This window comes from Nannospalax galili, unplaced genomic scaffold, assembly GCF_000622305.1.
Source record: "Nannospalax galili isolate Female #2095 unplaced genomic scaffold, S.galili_v1.0 scaffold619, whole genome shotgun sequence".
Classification (NCBI taxonomy): Eukaryota; Metazoa; Chordata; class Mammalia; order Rodentia; family Spalacidae; genus Nannospalax; species Nannospalax galili.
The window spans coordinates 1,578,463-1,600,079 of NW_008344186.1; the positions used below are offsets into that span (position 1 = coordinate 1,578,463).

At 40.8% G+C, this 21,617-nt stretch overlaps 1 protein-coding gene across 5 annotated transcripts in view; it reads left to right on the forward strand.

The window, feature by feature from the left end:
- Nucleotides 1-21,617, forward strand: part of Pcnt (pericentrin) — a 143,498-nt gene that overhangs the window by 7,691 nt on the left and 114,190 nt on the right. For all 5 annotated transcript variants that reach the window (XM_008840472.3, XM_029567100.1, XM_029567098.1 and 2 more), the window contains exons 3-7: nucleotides 16,568-16,633; nucleotides 17,066-17,321; nucleotides 19,306-19,361; nucleotides 19,815-19,989; nucleotides 20,543-20,679. In XM_008840472.3, the coding sequence (XP_008838694.1) occupies nucleotides 16,568-16,633; nucleotides 17,066-17,321; nucleotides 19,306-19,361; nucleotides 19,815-19,989; nucleotides 20,543-20,679 (690 nt within the window). The remainder of the gene's footprint in view (nucleotides 1-16,567; nucleotides 16,634-17,065; nucleotides 17,322-19,305; nucleotides 19,362-19,814; nucleotides 19,990-20,542; nucleotides 20,680-21,617) is intronic.

Below are 21,617 nucleotides of genomic sequence, written 5' to 3' on the forward strand. Positions count from 1 at the left end.
TTCTTGGTTCTTTGTTTTTTGAGTTCTTTATATATTCTGGATGTTAAACCTCTGTCATAATGTTATCACTGGTGAAGATTTTTTCCCATTCTATGGGTTTTCTCTTCACTTTCTTGATTTTCTTTTGCTCTACAGAAGCTTTTTAGTTTAATGAGGTCCTACTTGTTTATTTTAGACCTGAATTCCTGAGCAACTGCTGTCTGATTTAGAAAGTCCTTTCCTAAACCCATATCTTGTAGGTTACTGATAATGTTTTCTTCTAATAGTTTCAGAGTTTCGAGTTTCACATTGAGGTCTTTAATCCATTTGGAGTTGACTTTTGTGCAAGGTGAAAGATAAGGATCTAGTTTCATTCTTCTACAGGTGGAGATCCAATTTTGCCAGCACCATTTGTTGAAGATGCTGTCTTTCCTCCAGTGTGTGTTCTTAGCACCTTTGTCAAATATCAGGTGATAAAATTTCATGTACTCATGTTTGGGTCTTCAGTTATGATCTATGTGTCTATTTTTGTGCCAGTACTGTGCTGTTTTTATGACAATACTTCTGTAGTATAGTTTGAGATCTAGTATAGTAATCCCCACAGCATTGCTCTTTGCACTCAGGGTTGCTTTGGCTATCTGGGGTCTTTTGTCCTTCCATATGAATTTGAGGATTTTTTTTCTAATTCTGTGAAGTATGTCATGGGGATTTTGATTGGGTTTGCATTGAATCTATATATTACTCTTGGTAGGATGGTCATTTTCACAATATTAATTCTTCTAATCCATGAGCATGGGCAGTCCTTCCATCTTCTGGTGTCTTCCTCACTCTCTTTAAAGATTTAAAATTTTTGTTGTAGAGATATTTGAGGCCTTTGGTCAGATTTATTCTGAGATTAATTAATTAATTAATTAATTTATTTATTTATTTTGAGGCTATTGTGAATGGGAGAGTTTCCCTGTACTCTTTCTCTGATTGCTTGTTATTGATATATAGAAATCTTAGGTAATAGTATTATATCTGCAGAAAGGGATAATTTGACCTCTTTTCCAATTAGTACTCCTTTAATTTCCTTTACTTGTCTTACTGCTCTAGCAAGAGTTTCAAGCACTATATTGAAAAAGAGTGGAGATAGTGGACGGCCTTCTCTAGTTCTGATTTTAATGGGTCTGCTTAACCTATTGATCTCTTCTTGGTTTAACTTTGGTTAAACTTGGTTCCAATGACTTTAGATATCCATCCATTTCTTTTAGGCTTTAAAATTTTGTAATAATTTTTTTGAGGGGGGGGCTGGAGAAATGGCTCAGTGGTTAAGAACACTGTTCTTGCAGAAGACCTGGGTTCAAATCCCAGCACCCACATGGCAGCTAACAATTGTCTACAACTCCAGTTCCAAGGGCTCTAACAGCCTCTTCAGTCTTCTGTGGGCATTACACGATTTGGGTGCACTTACCTACATGCAGGCAATACATGCATACACATAAAATAAAAATAATAATTTTTTTTTTCTTTGTCTTTTTTTGAGAAAAGGTCTCCTTGTGGCCCCAGCTGTCCTGGAACTCACTATGTAGACAAGTCTGGCCTCAAACTCACAAAGATCTGCCTGCCTCTGCCTCCCAGGTGCTGGGATTAAAGGCATGTACCACCACACCCAGCATAAATGAAATATTTTAAAATTTAATAGTTTTTTAAAGTATTCACTTGTGATGTTCTGGGTCTTTTGGGTGTCTGTTGTGATGTTTCCCCTTTCATCTCTTGATTTTGTTGATTTGGATTTTCTTTCTTTCTTTCTTTTGGTTAACTGGCCTAAGGGTTTGCCTATCTTGTTTATCTTTTCAAGGAACCAGCTCTTAGATTCATTGTCTTGTTTCCTGTGTTTCAAATTCATTAATTTCTGGTGTTTTTTTGGGTTTTTTGGTCTTTTTTGAGACGGCCTCCCTGTAGCCCCAGCTGTCCTGGAAGTCACTATGTAGATCAGGCTGGCCTTGAACTCACAGAGCTCCGCCTGCCTCTGCCTCCCAAGTGCTGGGACTACAGGCATGCGCCACCACACATGTATTGCCTGTATGTAGGTAAGTGCATCTGTGTTGTGCAAAATGCCCGTGGATGACAGAAGAGGCTGTCGGAACCCCTGGGACTGGAGTTACAGACAGTTGTTAGTTGCCATGTAGGTTCTGGGATTCGAACCCAGGTCTTCTGCAAGAACAACCAGTGTTCTTAACTGCTAAGCCATCTCTCCAGCCCCCTTTCTAAAATTTTTTATTTCTCTTTTTGATTTTTTAATGTAGGCACTTAGAGCTATAAACTTCCCTCTTAGGACTGCTTTTAAAGCGTCCCAGAGGTTTTGTTGTGTTGTCCTTTTCTTTTACTTCAGGAATATTTTCATTTCTTAATTTCTCATTTGACCCTCTTATCATTTAAGAGTGTGTTGTTTAATCTCCATGAGTTTGTAAAGTTACTAGAACTTCTTCCTGAATTAATTTTAAGCTTTATTGCAGTGTGTCCTGAGACAATGCATTGAATTATTTCAATTATTTTGTATTCATTGAGGTTTGTTTTGTGCCCCAGTATGTGGTCAGTTTTTGAGAAACTTCCATGGGGGTACTGAATAAAAAGTGTATTCTTTGGTGCTTGGAATATTCGGAAGATGTCTGTTATGTCCATTTCATGTATGGTAACATTTAATTCAAATGTCTCGCTGTTTATTCTTAGTCCGGTTGACTGTCTAATGGAGACAGTGGGGTGCTGAAGTCCCCTACTATTACTGAGTTGGGGTTTATCTGTGTCTTAAAATCCTGCAGTGTTGTTTTTATGAATTTGGGTGTACCAGAATTTGGTGCATATATGTTCATGATTGTAATATCTTCTTTGATTGTTCATTTCTTTGATCAGAATGAAGTGACCCTTTTTATCTCTTAATAGTTTTAGTTTGAAGTCTATTTGTCAGATATTAAAATTGCAACTCCTGCTTGTTTCTTAGTGCCATTTGCTTGGAATATGCTTTTCCATCCTTTCACCTTAAGCTAGTGCCTGTCCTTGGAGGTGAGATGGGTTTCTTGCAGACAGCAAAGAGATGGATTTTGTTTCTTAATCCATTCACTTAGCCTGTGTCTTTTGACTGGGGAGGTCAGTCCATTGATATTTAAGGTTATTATTGGAAGATGTGTATTGGTTGTAGTCATTTTGATAGTCATTTTGATTGCTGTTTGTATTCTCTGTCTAATTTTGTGTTTCCTTGATTATACCTTTCTTTTGTTGCCCCTGGGATAGAGTTGTTTCTCTCTCTGTTCTTTGTATTGCTTCAAGTATTCTTTGAAGGGCTGGTTTTGCAGACATGTATTCTTTCAGGCTATTCATGTCATGGAAGATTTTTGTTTTCCCTTGAACTATAATAGACATTTTTGCTGGGTATAGTATTCTGGGCTGGCATCTGTTGTTATGTAGAACTGGGAATACTTTGGTCCAGGCTCTTCTGGCTTTCATAGTTTGCACTGAAATGTCAGCTGTAATCCTAATGGGTTTTCCTTTATATGTGACTTGTTGTTTCTCTTTTGCAGCTTTCAGAATTGTCCCTTCATTTTTTATAGTTTTTACTATGATATGTCGTGGTGCATTTCTTTTCTGATCCTATTTGGTGTTCTATGTGCTTCCTGTATTTGTATGGGGATGTCTTTCCTTAATTTCAGGAAATTCTCTTCTACAGTCCTGTTTAAGATCTGGTCAACACCATTAACCTGAAATTCTTCTCCTTCCTCTATTCCTATTACCTGTAGATTTGGTCTTTTCATGGTGTCCCACATCTCTTGCATATTCCATTCCTGTGTTTTTTAAAATTATCCATAATCTTTGCTTGAGTGATCCAGTTCTTCAGTTTTACCCTCCAGTGTTGATATTCTGTTTTCCATTCCATTCATTCTAGCAGTGAGGCTTTCCCCTGTTGCTTCAAGTTGGCTTATTGAGTTTTGCACTTCCTTCTTCATTTCTGCCCTATTTTTCTTCAATGTTTCTATCTCATTTGTGAATTCATTCAGAAGTTTATCCCTATCTACTTTTAGTTCTTTGATTTGTTTGTTCTTGTGTTCTTTAAATTTGTTGAATTCCTTGATCATGTTTATGATTGTTCTTTAAATTCAGTGCCCTGGGTTATCTCTAAGGGTTTCTCCTTGTAAAACTCTTCTACAGGACTAGTGGAGTTTGATGGGGACATAGTGTTTTGGCTTTCCATTTTATTATTCTTTCTTGTGCCTTTGGCATGTGAATTTCTTTTGTTGTTTATGATTCTGATATGAGAATTGTTTGTATTATCAGGGTGCCTAGATCCTTTCTTTATTGGTTATGTGAAGCTGATTGGTACAGGGTTCAGATTCTCTCAGGTTCAATTTGGAAGAAACTGATGGCTTCAGATCAGCTATTCAGGAGTACCCACAGAAGCCCAATTCAGGTTCCAATCAGGTACATGTAGGCTTCCTTCACCAAGTGGAGGCAGGATCTGGGTGCTCTCAGGCAGTCCCCTGGGTACTCAGCCAGAGGGAGGCCAGAACTGGACACTTCTCTGGTGGTCTGCTAAGATCAGAACCCCTACACTGATGGAGGTTGAAACCCACCCTCTCAGGCTGTCTGCTAGGATCTCAGCCTTAGCCTATCCAAGCCAGATCTGCCCTGGGGCCTAGGGAGGGGCCTCTCAGGTAGGGGAATGGGTATAGTGCAATTAGGGGAAGCTCACTACCGCATGGAGGCAGGATCCTGGGGCTCTCTGCCAAAGGGAGGCCAGAGGGAGGCTAGAGCTCAGCACTCTCTGGTGGTCTGCTGAGATCAGAGCTGCTACACCGATGGAGGTTGGAACTGACCCTCTCAGGCTGTCTGCTAGGATCTCAGCCTTTTATCCTATCCAAGCCAGATCTGCCCTGGGGCCTCATGAAATCCCTTGTTTATTATTTTCATTTATGTGTATGAGTGTATTGCCTGCATGTATGTCGTGCATTATGTGTGAAGGTCAGAAGAAGGTGTTGGATTCCCTGGAACTGGAGTTGCACAGATGGTTATTAGCTGCTGTATGGATACTGGGAACTGAATGTGGGTCCTCTGCAAGAGCAGCCAGTGCTTTTCACCTCTGAACCGTCTCTTCAGTCCCAAAGCTATTGATTTTTACATATTGATTTTTTTTTGTCTTGGTACTTTGCTGGAAGTGTTTTTCAGATCAAAAGTTTTATTGTGAATTCTTTGTTTTTTTAAGTATAAGATCATATCTGCAAGTAGGGATAATTGGAGTTTTGTTCTCCTGTTTATATTCATTTTATTTATTTCTCTTGCCTTTTTGCTTAGAATTCAAGCACTATGTTGAAAAAAGTGGAGTCAGAACCCTTGCCCCTTTTAATGATTTTAGAGGAAATATTTTCAGTTTTACTCCATACAGTATGTTAACTATAGGTTTGCCATATGTAGCGTCTATTGTATTGAGATATTATATCGTTTCTTCTGTTGCTGTTCAGGATTTTTATCATGAAGCAATGTTGAATTTTGTTAAAATACTTTTCTACATTTGTCAAGATGATCATATGATTTAGTTCGGTGATTCTGTTTATTTCCTATATTACATTTATTGATGTATTTATGTTAAACCACCCTTGTATCTCTGTAATGAAACAAGCATGATCATGATGTCTGATTTTTTAAAAAAATGTGTTCTTGAATTTCATTTACAAGTATTTTATTGATAGTTTTATGTATATGTTGATCAGGAAAATTGTCTGATAGCTCTTTTTTGTGTATGCCCTTATCTGGTTTTTGTATCCGGATAATTGTTTGGTGTTATGGAATGAATTTGCAGTGTTCTTTCCCTTCTACTTTATGGAATAGTTTGCAGTGCATTGGTGTTAATTCTTTTTTAGCAGTCTGGGTAGAATTAAGCAGTAAATCTGTCTGTTCCTTTTTGTTTTTATTGGAAGACATTACTCCTTCATTCTAATTGCTCATTATAAATCTGTTTAAATTATTTATATCCTCTTCACTGAAATATGACAGATCATATATGTCTAGAAATTTATTCATTTCTTTTATCATTTAGATTTTTCCATTTTATTTTAGTTTCAAAGTATTCCCCTAATGATTATCTGTATGCCAGGGGTACCTGTTTTAACATCCTGTTTCATCATTAATGGTTGTTAATTTGGATCTTCTCTCTCTCTCTCGTGTGTGTGTGTGTGTGTGTGTGTGTGTGTGTGTGTGTGTGTGTGCACGCGCGCATGATGTGAGTACAGACACTGAAGAAGTTAGAGGACAACTTTGCATAGAATCAGTTCTCTCCACCTAAAGGAAAATTTGTGTTTTGGGGATCAAATTCAGGTTGTCAGACTTGTGCTGAAATTGCCTTAACCTGCTGAACCATCTTGTCAGCTCTAATCTTACCTTTCAAAGAACCAATTCTTTGTTTCATTGATTTGTAATAATTTTATTGGCATTGTTCTTGTTAGGGTCCGTGACTCAGTGGGTCTCTTCTGGAGAACAGTTTCACGAATATGGAGATGCAAGAATCAAACAGAGTTTAGTAAACCAGCTAGCTGGGGTCGGCTGCCCTTTCCAAACACGCAGGTCTGGTTAGAACAATCGACCCTGAGACAATTTTAGGTAAAGATTATATAGGCTTCCACAACCGTTACACAAAAGCCCGCATTTATACAGCCAATAGTTTCAAAGCAAGCATTTCAAAAACCAATAACTTCAAAACAAGAAAAATGTTACAACTCCCTTCAGGTGTCTCAATCGGGGAGTTGTGTAAGCAGACATGTCTACATGACATGACACAGAACAGGTCAGGCTCCGGGGAGGGGCTGTAGCACTTTGCCTCTATCTTCGGATGCCTGTGTCTCTAGTTGAGTTAATTGGTTACAAGCAGTAAATTTAAACAAGTAAGTTTAAGCAGTAAATTCAGGCAAGCAGTATATTCAAAACAAAGTAAATTCAGGCAAGCAGTATATTCAAACAAACAGTAAATTCCTCTTCCCTAACAGTTCTCTCAGTTTCTATTTAATTACTTTCTGTCCTGATTTTTCTCCCTGTCTACTGATTTTGGATTTGGCTTTTTCTTGTTTTTCCAGGATCTTGAATTGTATCATTAATTGAGTTCTCTCTGATTTTTTTTGTTTGGTTTTTGGTATTTTTTGAGACAAGTTCTCCCTGTAAGTTGGCCCCAGCTAGTCTGAAACTCACGATGTAGACCAGGCTGGTCTGGATCTCACAGATCTGCCTGCCTCTGCCTCTGCCTCTTGAGTGCTGGGATTAAAGGTATGCACCACCATACCCAGCCTCTCTGATTTTTTTAATGTAAGCACTCATAGTTATAAACTTGCCTGTTTGGATTGCCTTTATTGTATCTCAAAGGTCCTGGTAACTTTTTTTGTGTTTTTTTGTGTTTTTTTAATTTCATTTGATTCCAAGAGTTCAATTTTCTTACCTAATTTCTTCAGTCAGCCCACTGACCATTCAGGGGAGTATTATTTACTTTCCATGTATTTACAAAGCTTCTTTTGCTATTGATTCTAGTTTTCTTTCATTATTATCTGATAAGATACAAGTAATTATTTCCACGTTTTTTGTTGTCTTATTTTTACTTGTAAGGACTTGCTGTCATGGCTTGAATGTGAAATGTCCCACACAGGCTATGTGTGAGCCTTTGGTACCCTACTGATGGTGCTGTTTGCAAAGGTTATAGAATCTTTTGGACATACTGTGTAGGCTTTTAGGAATGAGTCTTGAGGGTATAGCCCTGCTGTTTCCGGCCAGAGCTCTCTGTTTCCTTGTCATCACCATGAGAGAACTTCCTGAACTGTGAGCCAGTCTCCACCATCAAGTTGTTTCTGTCAAGTATTTTGACCCCCGAATGAGGAACAGCTAATATTTTTGGGTTTATGACCTTAAAAAATAATCTTTTGGAAAATGTTCCATTGACTGCTGAGAAACAGGTTTGTCACTGTTGGATAGAACTTCTGTAGGTATCTATTAGGCCCATTTAATCTGCGGTTCAATTTAACTCTAACATTTCTTTGATTTTTTTCGGGGGGGGGAGGGCATTGGGAAAGTCTGTAAGATCTCTCTGTTGATGATAGTGGAGGTTACAGAAATCATCTCCAGTGTTACTATATCTGGTCCTGTCTATCCTTTATATCTAGTAGTACCTTTTTTTAAACCAATTTTTTACATTAATTAATTAATATTTTTTGGTTTTTTTGAGACAGGGTCTCCCTGTTGCTCCAGCTGTCTTGGAATTCAGTGTAGACCAGGCTGTCCTTGAGCTCACAGAGATCTGCCTGCCTCTGCCTCCTGAGTGCTGGGATCAAAGGCGTGCGCCACCATGCCCAGCTTATTAATTTTTTACTTATTTATGTTTGTGTATGTTTGTGGGTGTGTATGTGAAATGGTACTTATGTGGTGGTCAGACGACAACTTTTAGGAGTTTGATGCTCTTTTTCCACCATTGAAGCAGGCACTCTGAACAGAAAATGGTACCCAAAGGGTTTTTTTTTTTGTTGTTGTTGTTGTTGGTCTTTTGGGGACAGGGTCTCCCTGTGGCCCCAGCTGTCCTGGAACTCACCATGTAGACCAGGCTGGCCTTGAACTCAAAGAGATCCACCTGCCTCTGCCTTCCAAGTGCTGGGATTAAAGGCATACGCCACCACGCCTGGCCCAAAAAGGTTTTTTAAAATACTTTTCTTTTATGAAATAAGGTACACCAACATTTCATGCATATGTTTCCAATAATATTTTTTAATTGGAGTTCAGAGGACAGTTTTCAGAAGGCAGTCCTCTCCTTCCACCATGCAGGTCCTGGGGATTAAATTCAGGTTATTAGACTCTGCAGTAAGCATATTTTACCTGCTGATCCATCTTGCTGGCCCACATTCTTCCTTTTGTTAATATGTAGTGAACTGGTATAATATACATTATTAAATTATATCACAATTAATAAATTGTGATATTGCTATTTAAGCTCATGGAGAAAAGCTGGCTTTGGTGTCTGAAAGTGTCCTTCAAGACCCCTTATCTGGAGATAGGCTGGCTTTCTGGCCCTATGAAAGGGGAAAGGAGGACAGTAAAACAGCCCAAGAGTAAGAATACCGTGTCATTGAGAACAGGAGGGTAAATCCTTTGAGTAAGAACATTTTGTCCTTCAACACAGCTGGAGGTAAATCCTTCCCAGGCACCTTCCCAAAGCTAAAGATTCAGCTACTGTCTACCTCATAATATTAAAATGCCCTTGGTAGGAATGGCCAATTGGAAGTCTTACCCAGGAGATGTTTCATCAATCAGGGGCTTCAAATTATTCCCTTGCCACCCCTAAGGTTTCCCTCATTTTTCTTGCTGAATGATGTGTCTGTCTGATCTGATGTTCTGTTTATCTGCTTCTTTGTTTCATTTTTATTTTATTTTTTATTTTTTAGAAGAAGCATTTCATTATAGCTTTAACGTACTTGAACAACAATTTCCAGAGTAAAGATAGATCTCTTTCAAAAGTGGCTATAAAATTTTCAGGTTCACAGTTGAATTAATACAGTCATACAATGTTGAACTCAGTATAAACCCTTTAAGACATAAAATTGAATGAGTTTTTAACTTTTAAAAAAGATCTCCATTTATTTGTGTTTGTTGCTATGTACTTAATAAACTCACTCATTTGAAACCAAAAGCATTGCTACTATGGATCATTCTGTCATGGAACACCTGGCTTATCCCTTCTTATTTTGGCTTGATTTCTGCTTTGTCAGATATGACTATAACTTCTGCTTCATTTTGGATTCTATTTTCTGGGAATATAATTTTATAATTTTTCTCAGTTGTGTGTGATTTTTTTTGCCAGTGAGACAAATTTCTTGTAGGCCACAAACAGTTGTGCCCCCCTTCCCCCTGTGACTGAGCCCCAGACCTCAAGTATGGTAGGCAAATGCTCCACCACTAAGCTGTATCCTCAGCCCTGGATCTTAATCCAATCAGCTTGTCTGTGTCTTTTTGGTTTATTGAGACAGGGTCTCATGTATCCCGGTCTGGCCTCAAACTAATTATGTAACCAAGGATGAAACTGAGTCTGATCCTTCTGTGTATACCTCCTGAGTGCTTAGATTACAGGTGTGGGCCACCATGTAGAGTTTATGTGGTGCTGGGGATTGAACCCAGGGCTTTGTGAATGCTAGTCAAGCACTCTACCACCAAGTAAGCCACATCCTGGGGGCTGGTTAGCCTCTATTGATTGGAGAGATAAGAGCATTTAAAAAGGGTGATTATCGAAAGGTGTGTATTAATTTCTCACTTTTTCATCTTAGAGGTTTGTTGATAATTTATTTAGTGAGTGATCTTGGATTCTTTGCTAATATTTTTTTGTTCATTTATTGCGAGATTTACTCTTTCCCTAGCTTTGTTGCTTATGTACTACTTCTGCCTCTGTGTATTTCAATATCTTCTGCAGTGCTAGCTTAGTGGTCTTGTATTGCTTTAGGGTATGCTTATTTTTTTTTTTTCCGTCTTTTTGAGACAGGGTCTCCCTGTAGCCCCAGCTGTCCTGGAACTCACTATGTAGACCAGGCTGGCCTCAAACTCTCAGAGATCCGCCAGCCTCTGCCTCCTGAGTGCTGGGATTAAAGGCATGCGCCACCACGCCCTGCCTTAGGTTATGCTTATCATGGAAGGCCTTTATATTCTCCTTTAATTTTAAAGGGTGAGTGTATAATTCTGATTGATGCTTACTTTGTTTCAGGGTTGGAAATCTGCCAGTACAGATGTTTCTCCATAGAGATCTCTGTTATTCTCCTTTGTTCGCCTTTGTAAATAGCTTGGTACTTCTCTTGTAATGTTTAATATTCTTTCTCTGTTATGTGCTCTGGGCATTTTAACTGTAATATGACCTGCAGAGGTGGTTTTCTGGTCATGAATATTTGGGTTCTAAATGCCTTCTGTATTTGGAAACTTATTTTTCTTCCTAGATTTAGAAGATTTTCTGCTGTATTCCACTAAATTGGTTTTCTCTGCTTTTAGTCTCTATTTTCCTTCCCCTTTGTTCACTGGTGATTTGTTAGTTTATTTTCATGTGTCCTGGATTATCTTGGATACTGTGCTCATGCTTGCTTGGCTTTTTTTTTTTACTGTTTTTCTTTTGTTAAAATTTACTTATTTCTTATTTTTATGTGTATGTGTATGTGCTTGCATGAGTACATGCGTCCCACATGCATGCAGTCACCCACGGAGGCCAAAAGGCATTGGCTCCTCTGGAATTGGAGTTATAGATGGTGAACCATGGTGTGGGAACCCTCTGCAAGAATAGCAAGCTCTGTTAACCACTGAGCCATCTCTGCAGCCCTTTTCTTTATTGTACTCTGAATGTGTTTTTGTTTGTCTAGTCTGGTCTATTGGTGATGTCTCTCTCTCTCTCTCTCTCTCTCTCTCTCTCTCTCTCTCTCTCTCTTTTTTTGATTTTTTTGAGACAGGGTCTCCCTCTAACCCCAGCTGGCCTGGAACTCACTGTAACCCCAGTTGACCTGGAACTCACTATGTAGACCAGGCTAGCCTTGAACTCACAGAGATCAGGCGTACCCCATCACAGCCCGGTTGGTCTATTTCTCTTTGCTAGATTTCTCATGTAGGTTGTTAAACTTTTCATTACCATCTCCAGTTGACTTCGTTCATCTGTTTATTTGAATCCTCTTCGGGATAACTTTTTCCTCCTCAGTCCTATTTTTTTTTTTAAGTATTTATTTATTGTGCAAGTGAGAGAGGGGTGTGAGAGAGCATGTGCATGCCTTAGCTTGAGTGTGGAGGTCAGAGGATAACTTTTCAGGAGTCAGTTCTTTCCTTGTACCTTGTTTTTGACAAAGGTTCTCTCTTGTTTGCTGCTGCTATGCTGTGTGAACTTCCAGCAGATTTTCCTGTCTGCCTCCTGTGTCAACTGTAGTAGTGCTAGGATTATAGCTGTGATCACTATGTTGGGCTTTTTAAAAAAATATTTTATTTATTTATCTGTATGGGTGTATTCCCTGCTTGTGTATAAGTAAACCTATGTTGTGCAATGCCCGTGGAGATCAGAAGAGGGCATCAGATTCTTTGGACCCGGAGTTACAGACAGTTGTTAGCCTTCATGTGGGTGCTGGGACTCAAATCCTGGTCCTCTGCAAGAGCTGCCAGTGCTCTTAATCGCTGAGCCATCTCTCTCAGCCCTGTGTCTGGCGTTTTAACATGGGTTCCAGGGATAAGCACTTTTACCCACTAAGCCATCTTGCTGCCTCTTTGCAGACCTATTTTGTTTTTATTTTGAGTCAGGGTTTTGCTGTTACCCAGGCTGACTTTGAACTTGTTATATAGTCCAGGCAGGCCTTGAATTTATAGCCTTCTTGCCCTTCAGCTTCCAGAGTGCTGGGATTACAAGAGCCACCCATGTGCTGTTCTTTTTTCTTTTTTTTTTTGTCCTTTTGAAGCAGGGTCTCCCCGTAGCCCCAGCTGTCCTGGAACCCACTTTGTAGACCAGGCTGGCCTTGAACTCACAGAGATCCGCCCGCCTCTGCCTCCCAAGTGCTGGGACTACAGGCATGTGCCACCACACCCAGCTCTTTTTTTTTTAAAGCTATATTGCCCATGCTAATGTAGTCCAGGGTGGCCTTGAATTCATGTTCATCCTCATCCTGCTTAGCCTCTTGAGTGCTGGGATTGTAGGTGTGTACCACTGGTACTGGATATAGCCATTTGTCATTTTAAAAACTAAGCTTTTAAAATTTGTGTCTGGTTTTCAAGCATTTTAATCTTTTTTTTTTTTTTTTTTTTTTTTTTGGTCTTTTTGAGTCAGGGTCTCCCTGTAGCCCCAGCTGTCCTGGAACTCACTATGTAGTATGTAGACCAGGCTGGCCTTGAACTCACAGAGATCCACTTGCCTCTGCCTCCCGAGTGCTGGGATTAAAGGTGTACGCCACCATGTCTGGCTTGCATTTTAATATTTTTAGATTGAGCTGTTTAAGTATTATGAACATTTAGAGTAGTTACATTGTCTTTTTTTTTTTTTTTTTTCAGTTTCTTGTGATGTTTGATAATTGTGCATCTGAGCTGGGCTTGGTGGCGCACACCTTTAATCCCAATGCTCAGGAGGCAGAGGCAGGCTGACATGAGTTTGAGGCCAGCCTGGTCTACAGTGAGTTCCAGGCCAGCTGGGGCTACAGGGAGACCTTGCCTCAAAAAAAGACAAATATAAAATTAAATAAAATAATAAATAAATAAATAGATTTGTGCCTCTGTTTGGATTAGTCTCTTCAAAATTTATGTGAGAGCCTTTTTTTCTTTTTGGTAAGTAGCCTGTTTCTTTTTTTGTCATGCTGGGTATTGAACACAGGTCCTTATACTTGGTAAGTACTCTACCACTGTGTTGTACCTCCAGACCCAGAGCTAGTTTTCTTGTTTGTTTGTTTCTCTTTTTTGAAAGTCTTTTTGAGACAGGGTCTCCCTGCAGCCACAGCCGACCTGGAACTCACTATTATGTAGACCAGGCTGGCCTTGAACTCACAGAGATCTGAGTGCTGAGATTAAAAGCATGTGCCACCACACCTGCTTTCAGAACTTTCTTTTCTTGAGGACTCAAGAGAAAACAAACTATAGTAATAGCAACAACACTAAAGCAAGCCAGACATAAATATAATGAATTATAAACAACTACTCCATCAATAGCCATTAAAAAGAAAGTAGTTTTTAAAAAAAGGACTGGAGAGATGGCTTGTTGGTTAAGAGCACATACTGCTCTTTCAGAGGTCCTGAGTTCAATTCCCAGCACCCACATTGGGCAGCTCACAACTGCCTGTAACTCCAGCTCCAGGGGATCTGATGCTATCTTCTGAGTTCTGTGCATATCTGCACACATGTACATAACCCCCCATTATACATCTAATAAAAATAATAAAAGTAAATCATAAAAAGAAAGTGGTAAAAATAATGTATAATAAACTATGAATAGTTCATAAAAGTCTAAGTAATAATAATAAAAGAATGAAGTAAAGAGGAAGTGCAAAGAAAAGGTTAAAAAAAAGCAAGATTAAAAAAGGTAAAAGAATTTGAGAAAGAGGAAAAGAGATGAAAGTACTTGATATCAAAATAAAATATGTAAATAAAATTAAAGCGAAGATAAAACTTTATTTATTTTTTGAGATGGGAGCTCCTTGTAGCTCCAGCTGGCCTGGATGGAACTCACTGTATAGACCAAGTTAACCTTGATCTCACAGAGGTCCACTTGCCTCTGCCTCCCGAGTGCTGGGATTAAAGGTGTGCACCACCATGTCTTTTTTTTCTTTTGGTCTTTTTGAGACAGGGTCTCCCTGTAGCCCCAGTTGTCCTGGAACTCACTATGTTAGACCAGGCTGGCCTTGAACTCACAGAGATCGGCCTTCCCCTGCCTCCTGAATGCTGGGATTAAAGGCGTGCACCACCACGCCTGGCTGATATTCTTAAAAATAAAGAATATATATTACGAAGCATTGTAATAAAAACATTAAAAGTAAAAAAAAAAAATACAGGATTACAGAAACTTCTTTCCTGGTCTTGCCTCTTGTATTAGAATCCTCCAGATTGTTGGGTTGGTGCCTTACTGGCATATACCTGGAATCTATTGTAGTTCCTAATTTTTACCTTTGTACATGCTGGTCTTGTGTGCTGGCTGAGGAGTAGTGAGTCGAGGGGGTGTTGTTAAGAGTCAGGACTTCATTCACTTTATAGTTTTATTTTTTTATTTATTTGAGTGTGGGTGTGGGTATGGGTGTGTGTGTGCAAAAGTGGTATGTGCATACACTGTGTGCCAGGATGTGAATGTAGAGGTCAGAGGAAAACTTGCAGGAGTCAGTTCTCTCCTTCCACAATGTGGGCTCCAGGGATCAAACTCAGGCCATCATGCATGGTGGCAAGGACCCTTACTGGCTATGTTATCTTACCTGCCGTTCCTTCACTTTAAATGCTTTCCTTCTTTGAGTACCCAGAGCCAAAGAGCTTTATGGCCTATAGGCTCGATAAGTTCCCATTAGCATCAGAGGCCACCTAGAAGCAGCAAATATGCATGCTGAGGAGTAAATTCTAAGGATATTGAAAGGTGGAAAAACTAACAGAGCATAGAATTCAGCATTGGAGAGGAATAACCAAGTGAACTGGGCACTGTGCCTGCCAGTGTCAGCTTGTTCAGAAAGCACCCAGCAGTAAACTACCAGGCAGAATGGAGGAAGCTGTAGAAATCAGGTGATCCACCAGATCTGAGTTCAGAGCCCTTTGTCTTGTCTGTAGCAAACCACACATGGCAGACAATTCTGGAGAGACTGAGCAGTCTACCAGCTGCATTTCAGAGCTCTTAGTCTCAGTAGTAATCCACTGGAGGTGGTGCTTCCTCTTCTCTACAGAAGGCAGAGCTACTAGCCATGATGCCCTCCTTAGCCCCAGCTTTCGGCTGTCTAACATTCTCAGTGGGTCTGTATCCATTCTCCCCTGTCCACAACTGCCTTTCGTGACTGTCTCCTTCCCATAAACAGTGGTAGGGTGTTCCCCAGGCTCTTACATTTGGAACTGTTTTCTTGTTTTCAGGTCCGCAGCCTCAGTCTCACACGTTAGGCCCCTTTCAAGGTGGTACCTGGCTTTAGCCCTCTGAGATATGGGGAGTGATGCAGTAGATTTCTTCTCCAGTTCCAGGCCTTCAACACAAGGGGAATCACACCAAATCTCCCCACAGGATTTTAGGCTGTGAGCACTGTGGGTTTCTCCTGTGGAAAGGACTGCCAGTCTGTTGTCACCAAGGCTGACTGGCTTATCTTATAGTTAACTGTTCCAGAGTCACCCTTATCATGAGACAGGGGCTGGAGTTGCAGACTGTTACCTACTATTGTGTGTGGCTTTTCTATTTTTCTGTGCTTTTTTTGTTATTCCTTGATTCCTGATTCATTTTTCTTTGTCTCCTTAAAATATAGCCCTTATTGTCTCGTCTTCTCATTTTATGATGTTACATGGAAGACACTTCTAATCTGCAGTCTTTCCCTGAAATTCCCTTGCTGTTTTTCAGTTAGCATGTTTTCACAGTTTGCCCTTGTATCATGGTATGTGCTAGTACTTTTCTTCTCATAGCTCTACAATATTTCATTGTAATGAAAACAACTTTCCACATAAACAAATTAAACCAATGTAGATTGAAAATATTTGGAAAAAAATTGCAATCCTACTGAATATGTACGTATTTTTTTCTTATTCACCAAACAGCACAGTGTTATATAGCATTTATATTGTGTTAGGTGTCACAAGTAACCTAGAAATGATTTAAGTCTCTTGAAGGCAATGGGTAGGTTAGGGTTAGGGTTATAGAAACACCACCTTTACACCCATCCCCAAAGGTACCAAGAGACAACTGTATGCCACATTTTGTTGATATATATGTCAAGTGGGACTGTTTCTATGTCTCATCTGTTAGGGGTAAAGCTGCTATAACTGTTTATGTATCATTTTTGTCAGGATATAGTTTTTCAGTTCTCTGGCATATTATTAGTCATTTCCTATTGACTGTTTGCTTGTGTGAATTCTCTGGGCTACATCCTTTGCTTTCCTTCCCTAGGAACAGCAAGTTGATGAACTGGTTGAGACTGACCAGCAGGAGCAACTGCCTCTGCCACCATCCCAGGTGATCTAGCTAGGGCTCTCAGCTTTCGCAGGGTCATGACTTGTGCTTTGCCATTCACACCAGCGCACTGGTTGCTGGGGATGGTTTCAGGTAGGAGAAACTTGGCTCAGAGTAGGCAGGTGCGGGTTGTGGTTTGCTATCTCCTCTTCTACTTTGCTTATTTCTACATTCTGTTTGGGGGCCCATTCCTGGGATAGATAGAGGAACATGTGTGGACACCTGGGGTAGGGGATGTGGAATGTGCTATGATGTATGAGAGATGCTTGCTGTAAATCATAGTATTATTGCATGGGGACGTGCCAGCATGGAGATCAGGTAGCTTCCTCTTGTGTTACATGTTTCGTTTCTTTTCTTTGCTCTATCGTGATTTATGCTTTTTTTGGTGTTGCCCTTACCTGGGTCTCATCAGGCATGCCTCTTCTTTGACTGCAGACAGCCCATAGCCTTGAGCTAGAAGCACTGCGCCTGAGCCTGAACAACATGCATACAGCACAACTAGAGCTGACACAGGCCAACCTGCAGAAGGAAAAGGAAACAGCATTGACGGAGCTGCGGGAGATGCTTAATGGCCGGCGAGCACAGGAACTGGCACTGCTGCAGAGCAGACAACAGTGTGAATTGGAGCTGGTACGGGAGCAGCATGTCCGTGAGAAGGAAGCGATGGTGATTCGCTATGGGCAAGAAACAGGTACAGAGCAAATAAAGGACATGGACCTTCCCAGCTGCAGCTGGACTCACGAGGATGTTCTTAGCAGCCCACTGATCTTCCAGATCACTTTTACTGTTTTAAACACATGCTCCTGTTTTTAGCCCTCAGAAGAAAGTTGAGCCATTCAGAGGTTCCTCTGTGTCAACTGTTCCTTGATAGTGTTGGGACTTAGGCCTCCTGTAAGCACAAGGAAACTTGCCTGGGTCTGTGCTGCCTCAGGGCTAGGCTCATGGCTGGGCAGTGCCTAGGCTTGGCACTTCTGTTCATCTTAGATATGACAGTGGTATAGATATTCATGTTGGGTGAAATATACTTTTTTTTGGTGTTTGAGACAGGGTCTCCCCATAGCCCCAACTGTCCTGGATTCACTATGGAGAACAGGCTGGCCTCGAACTCACAGAGATCCGCCTGCCTCTGCGTCCTAAGTGCAGGGATTAAAGGCATGTGCCACCATGCCTGGCCTAAATACACATTTAAAAGAAAAATAATTTATTATTTTATTTTATGTGTATGAGTGTATTGCCTGCATGTGTGTAAGTTCACCCATGTTGTGCAATACCGCAGAGGTCAGAAGAGGGCTTTGGAATCTCCTGGAACTGGAGTGAAGGACGGTTTGTAGCTGCCATGCAGGTGCTGGAAATTGAACCTGGGTCCTCTGCAAGAGCAGTCAGTGCTCCTAACTGCTGAGCCATCTCTCCAGCCCCAAATACATTTTTAAGATAGAGTCTCACTATGTAGCCCTGGCTGGTCTCAAACTCACTATCTTCCTGCCTTTGCCTCCTCAGTGCTAGGATCAGTGTTCTTCATCACCATGTCTGCCCTAGTATATGATTTTATTTATTTTTAGGGGATTTTGTGGTGTATCTTTTGATAAAGTAGTTGCTGCATTTGTGCACTTTTTTTTTTTTTTTAAAGTATCAGCTTTATTGAGAAAGAATTCCCGTGGCATGTAGTCTGTCTGTTTATATAGCAGTTTGGTGGCCTTTGGTCTATCTGCCCAGTTGTGCAGACATCCCCATAGCATTTGTCACTTGGAGAAGGTTTGCTTCTTGCTGGGTGAACTTATTTTCCTGCTTGCCTTTCCAGCTCCCATATGACAAACAGAAGTAACGTTTCTAGCTCTGACTCTGCTGGAAAGCCCCCTCACCTGCCTGACTCTCCACTCACTGTGAGAGAACAGTTTTCTTAATTTTTTGGATGCCTTCCTGTGCTTCTTCATGCAATTCAAACAAATGCATGTTTTTTTCCTCTCTTTTTCAGTATAAGATCTTTTTTTTAGCCTTTTGTGCCCTTTCTTCTTGACACCCCAGTTTGCAGAGGCTCCCTTCTCCCTCTGGGCCCCTGGCTAGGTCTGGGATTGACTGACCTTCTGGAATGCAGCACCTTGTTCTCTAAGGATGGATCCCAGTCCTTTGATGACCCTCAGAGTAGCACTGTGTCTGCTACTCCCTTGAATTGACCCACAACTCTCCCACTGTCACTCTGCTTCTTCAGTCCTGCTCTTCCTTGACCCTCACACCTGGTTTTCACTGGGGTAGGGATGGGACTTCTCAACTCCCAAGGCACTGATGGCACCTGTCTTGGGGATTCTTCTTGCTCGGGTTGGGAGCTGTTGGACCATAGGGCAGCCTCTCATTTCTTGATTTCCAGTGTCTCACCTGGACTGGCACTGCAGTTCTCTTGCCTGAAAGTTCACCCAGGTTTGGAGGTTTCAGTGATATGACCTCCCAGTAGTTGACCTTTACCTATTCTCTTAGGAGGTCCTGGATGGCTGGGATTCTCAGTATCCGTTGTTCGATGTGAATATGTTTTTTACTTGAACTAAACATCTGGTTGTCTTGTCCTCCAACATGCATTCCATGAGTGGCCAGTGGGTGCTAGAGCTGCATGTTTCCTGGGTGATCAGATTGTGGAGAAGGTTGAGATTCTGTGGTCTGAACAACGTGTTATGTTTGTCTTACAGCTGAGCTGAAGGAGAAGTTACGATCAGAAATGGAGAAAAACATGCAGATGATAGAGGTGTGTGATTGATTGGAAATATTCTATGTATACACATTTTTTTTTTCTTTTCTTTCACGTTTCACTGAACTGTCCTTCACCTTGATGCAGACAAAAGCCAGTTCAAGGGAATTGGAATGTGCTAGTCCAGAGCTCTTCTTTGTTTATGTAATTGTATTTTTCAGCAGACTTGTTTTGCTGTTGTGTATTGATTTCTGTAATGCAAAGATTCTCAGCCACCCTTCTACATGGTATTCTAGAACCCTTCTGTATCCTTTTGTAGATTTGTGTCTGGTGAAGGGAGGTGAATTTGGCCAGAGCTGTGGGTTGAGTGGATGCACCTGGATGCCACCAAAGTTGCCATTGGCCCCTGGGTCTTGTAAGAGATGGTTTTATAATCCTTTGAGAGTAGTTATATGATATACCTTACATTCAGAGATTGGGTACCATAGTATTTGTTTTATTTTAAATTAGACTCTGAAGCAAGACTGGGAATCTGAAAGAGAATTATGCTTGGAAAATCTACGGAAAGAATTATCTGCAAAGCACCAGTCAGAAATGGAGGGTTTGCAAAACCAGTTTCAGAAGGAATTGGCAAAACAGAGGGATGAGTTAGAGAAGATTTTTCAAGCCAAACAACAGGCTGAAGGTGAGCATCTGATTAAAGTAAGCACGTCTGGAGGGGCTGACTGTCCTCTGTAAACACTACCTGTAGTTGAACTTGCCTTTCCCACCTTTGCTTTGCAGTGCAAGTTGCTGAGAGCACATGGGTGTCCAGCGGCAGCTGTTGGCCACCTCTCCAACTTTTGTTTCACAAGTCCCATTCATATATCCAATTACTAAATTATTACCAAAATAGTAATATGATGATTCTTACTTTTGATGCTTCAGGTACTGTGTTCTATAGTGATCTTTGTGAGCTGAGACGCTATTGGTGTCTCTGTGCATCTCCCTTTCCTCTGTGAGGAGAGCATGATAATTGCTGAGGTGGTATGCAGATGGAGCCTACTCGGCTTTGCCTCTCTGGCTATGCCCATGGTGTATCACTCTGTCCAGGCATGCATGGATGCCCAGGATGAAGCATGATGGGGACAATACATGTGAATTGTGAACCTGACATGGTGACATGCCAACCAGTGCTGTTGCTGAGGAAGAAAGTATCATCTTGTCATAAACTCGGTGAAATTTGTGCTGCTTTCTAGTTTCCCTGAAGAACCTAGAGGCTCAGCACCAAGTAGCCATTAAGAAGTTACAAGAAGATCTTCAGTCAGAACATTGTCAGTATTTAGAAGATTTGGAATTGAAATTCAGAGAAAAAGAAAAAGAAAAAGAGTTGGAGGTAGGAAAAAGCTTACTTTTGGTTGGGGGAGCATTGTGTATGTGTATGTAACAGGTGCATGCAGCTGTGCATGTACATGTGAAGGCCAGAGGTTGAGGTCAGGTGTCTTCTCTACTTTACTTTTTTTTTTTTTTTTGTCTTTTTGAAGCAGGGTCTCCCTGTAGCCCCAGCTGTCCTGGAACTCACTATGTAGACCAGGCTGGCCTTGAACTCACAGAGATCTGCCTGCCTCTGCCTCCCAAGTGCTGGGACTACAGGCTTGCGCCACCATGCCCAGCTCATCTACCTTACTTTTTGAGACATGATCTTGTATTGAACCTGGAGCCCACTGATTAGCTAGACTGGCTGGCTGGCAAACCCCCAGGGCCCTCCTGTCTCTCTTTGCCCAGTGCTGGGTTACAGTGTGCAACACTACACCCAGCTTTTTTTTCTGTTTCTGTTTTTGAAACTGGGTTTCACTATGTAGTCCTGACTGTCTTGGAACTTGCACTCGCTATGTAATGTAGACTAGGCTGGCCACAAACTCTCCTGCCTCTGCCTCCCAAGTGCTGGGATTACAGGTGTGTACCACCATACCTGGTTTACATCCAGCTTTTTATATGGGTGCTGGGGATCTGAACTCAGATCCTAATGCTTGCTTAGCAGGCCTTTTATATACTGAAAAATCTCCCTGGCTCTAATTATTTGGTTTATTAGAGAAATTCTAAAGGAGTTTGGAGCTGGACCATTTCATATTTTATTATCTGTTGAAATCTCAGTACAAAATTGAAAAGATTTAGTGTTTGGTACATAAGATTTAAAATCTGTGAAGTTCATGAGATAATGTTCAATCTTGAACTCAGAAAATACCTATTCTTTATATGGATTCCTGAGAAATTTCTAAAAATACTGAATACTAGTAGCATAACACCACATTACTCCAGTAAGCAAGAAAGTTT